Consider the following 1650-nt stretch of genomic DNA (forward strand, 5'->3'; position numbering starts at 1 on the left):
CAAGTAATACTTCCCCCGCATAGCGAAATGTTATCCTTAACATAGTACATGCCGTTTTTCTTTTCCGTTCATATGTTTACCTTGGCTATTTCCATATCTCCTTTCCAAACAGTCTGTAGTGTCGGACCCACAGTACACAGCGACTGAGGTGGATATGGTGGGTTTGTTAATTGATGTTTCTCTCGCCAACCCACTTCGAGGGTTTGAGTTGCTCAACCAGAACATCGACTGCAAACGGATTAAGAACGCTGTATTGATTATCAACAAGGTTTGTTTGCGTCTGTATGGCTGCTATTTTTATTTCCATGAATGGTGCGCATATGTGCATATATTCATTTTCGCACACAATATATATATATATATATATAGTTAAAAGGTAAATTTATAGCAACACCTTGGCCAATTGCATATTTTCATTCAAGTACCACATTACGAATACGTATACGCATACATGTACATAACGGTTTTCAAGATGTACGAAATGTCACTCAGAAGGATCGCTATGAATGCCAAACGAGTTGCAAGCAAGGTCTTTAACAAAGAGATGTGGTGGTCTTCTATAGAGTACATGCATATATGCATATGTCTAAGATGTACGTTCGCAGGTATACGTTTTGTGTATGAGCATGTGGTCCCCACTTCACACATCTCTACATCCATGCTTACGTAGGTGGATATAATCAAGGACAAGCGGGAGTATCTGCTGCCCATGGTGAAACGGGCCATGATGGTCAGCAAGATTAACTTCGACAAGGTCTTCTACATCTCAGCACTCAACCGAGACGGTGTGGATACGCTCAAGGTGTGTGTGCTGGTATACATATTTTATATTATATATATATATATATAGTAGGGATGTGCACTAAACGCTTGCGCATGGTATATGTAGTTGACATTCTAATATTTCTGCTTGCGGTTTGGCCTTAAGAGTATCTAGAATGCATTTGTACGAACGTTTTCGTTTTATTCCATTTGGAGTTGCTCGATTCGGTCATTACCAACCCGGAATTCACTCCAATCATATATATATATATATATATGTATATCTATAAAGCTGAAACACACCATTGATCTAGTGAACTACTTGCTTCTGAACACCAGAACTATCTATTAGCCGAGGCCAAACCAGGAGACTGGGAGTACGATCCGTCTGAGGTAAGTCACTTTTACATAGTTTGAACAAATTGATATACGCACATGAATTTTGTGAGATTGGGAGTGCTGTATTGTCGACGGACATTTAGTGTATCGCATCGCGATATGACTAAACTCGTGCACACTTCAATTTAAATCGCGCAACCCTGTGCATTGCTTATATATATACAAATGTATGTAGATATATATAAATGTATTTATATACATATACACACACATATATATATATATATATAGATATAAATATATATATACATTTAGACGTATCATATATATGTATGCATGTATGCATGTATGTATGTATATTTATATGTATATATGAGATATATATTTATATGTATATGATATGTATATATATATATATATATATATATACAGTGCGAATACATCTTCCAAAACAATTCAAATCTGTTCATATTAAATTAAATCAAAAATATATATATCTATCTGTATATCTATCTTTCGATCTATCTACATATCTATATATATGAATAT

The 1650-nt window shown here is 35.2% G+C and overlaps 1 protein-coding gene across 1 annotated transcript; it reads left to right on the top strand.

Moving 5' to 3' along the window:
- Positions 1–154: 154 nt before the first annotated feature.
- Positions 155–1155, top strand: SARC_15625 (hypothetical protein; the record flags this gene model as incomplete). The annotated part of the gene is made up of 3 exons (XM_014290259.1): positions 155–268; positions 671–802; positions 1102–1155. Coding segments are annotated over 3 exons (300 nt in total), but the record flags the coding sequence as incomplete, so codon positions are not given.
- Between the last annotated feature and the right edge of the window lie 495 nt (positions 1156–1650).

Source organism: Sphaeroforma arctica, assembly GCF_001186125.1.
Source record: "Sphaeroforma arctica JP610 unplaced genomic scaffold supercont1.6452, whole genome shotgun sequence".
In the NCBI taxonomy this organism is placed as follows: Eukaryota; class Ichthyosporea; order Ichthyophonida; genus Sphaeroforma; species Sphaeroforma arctica.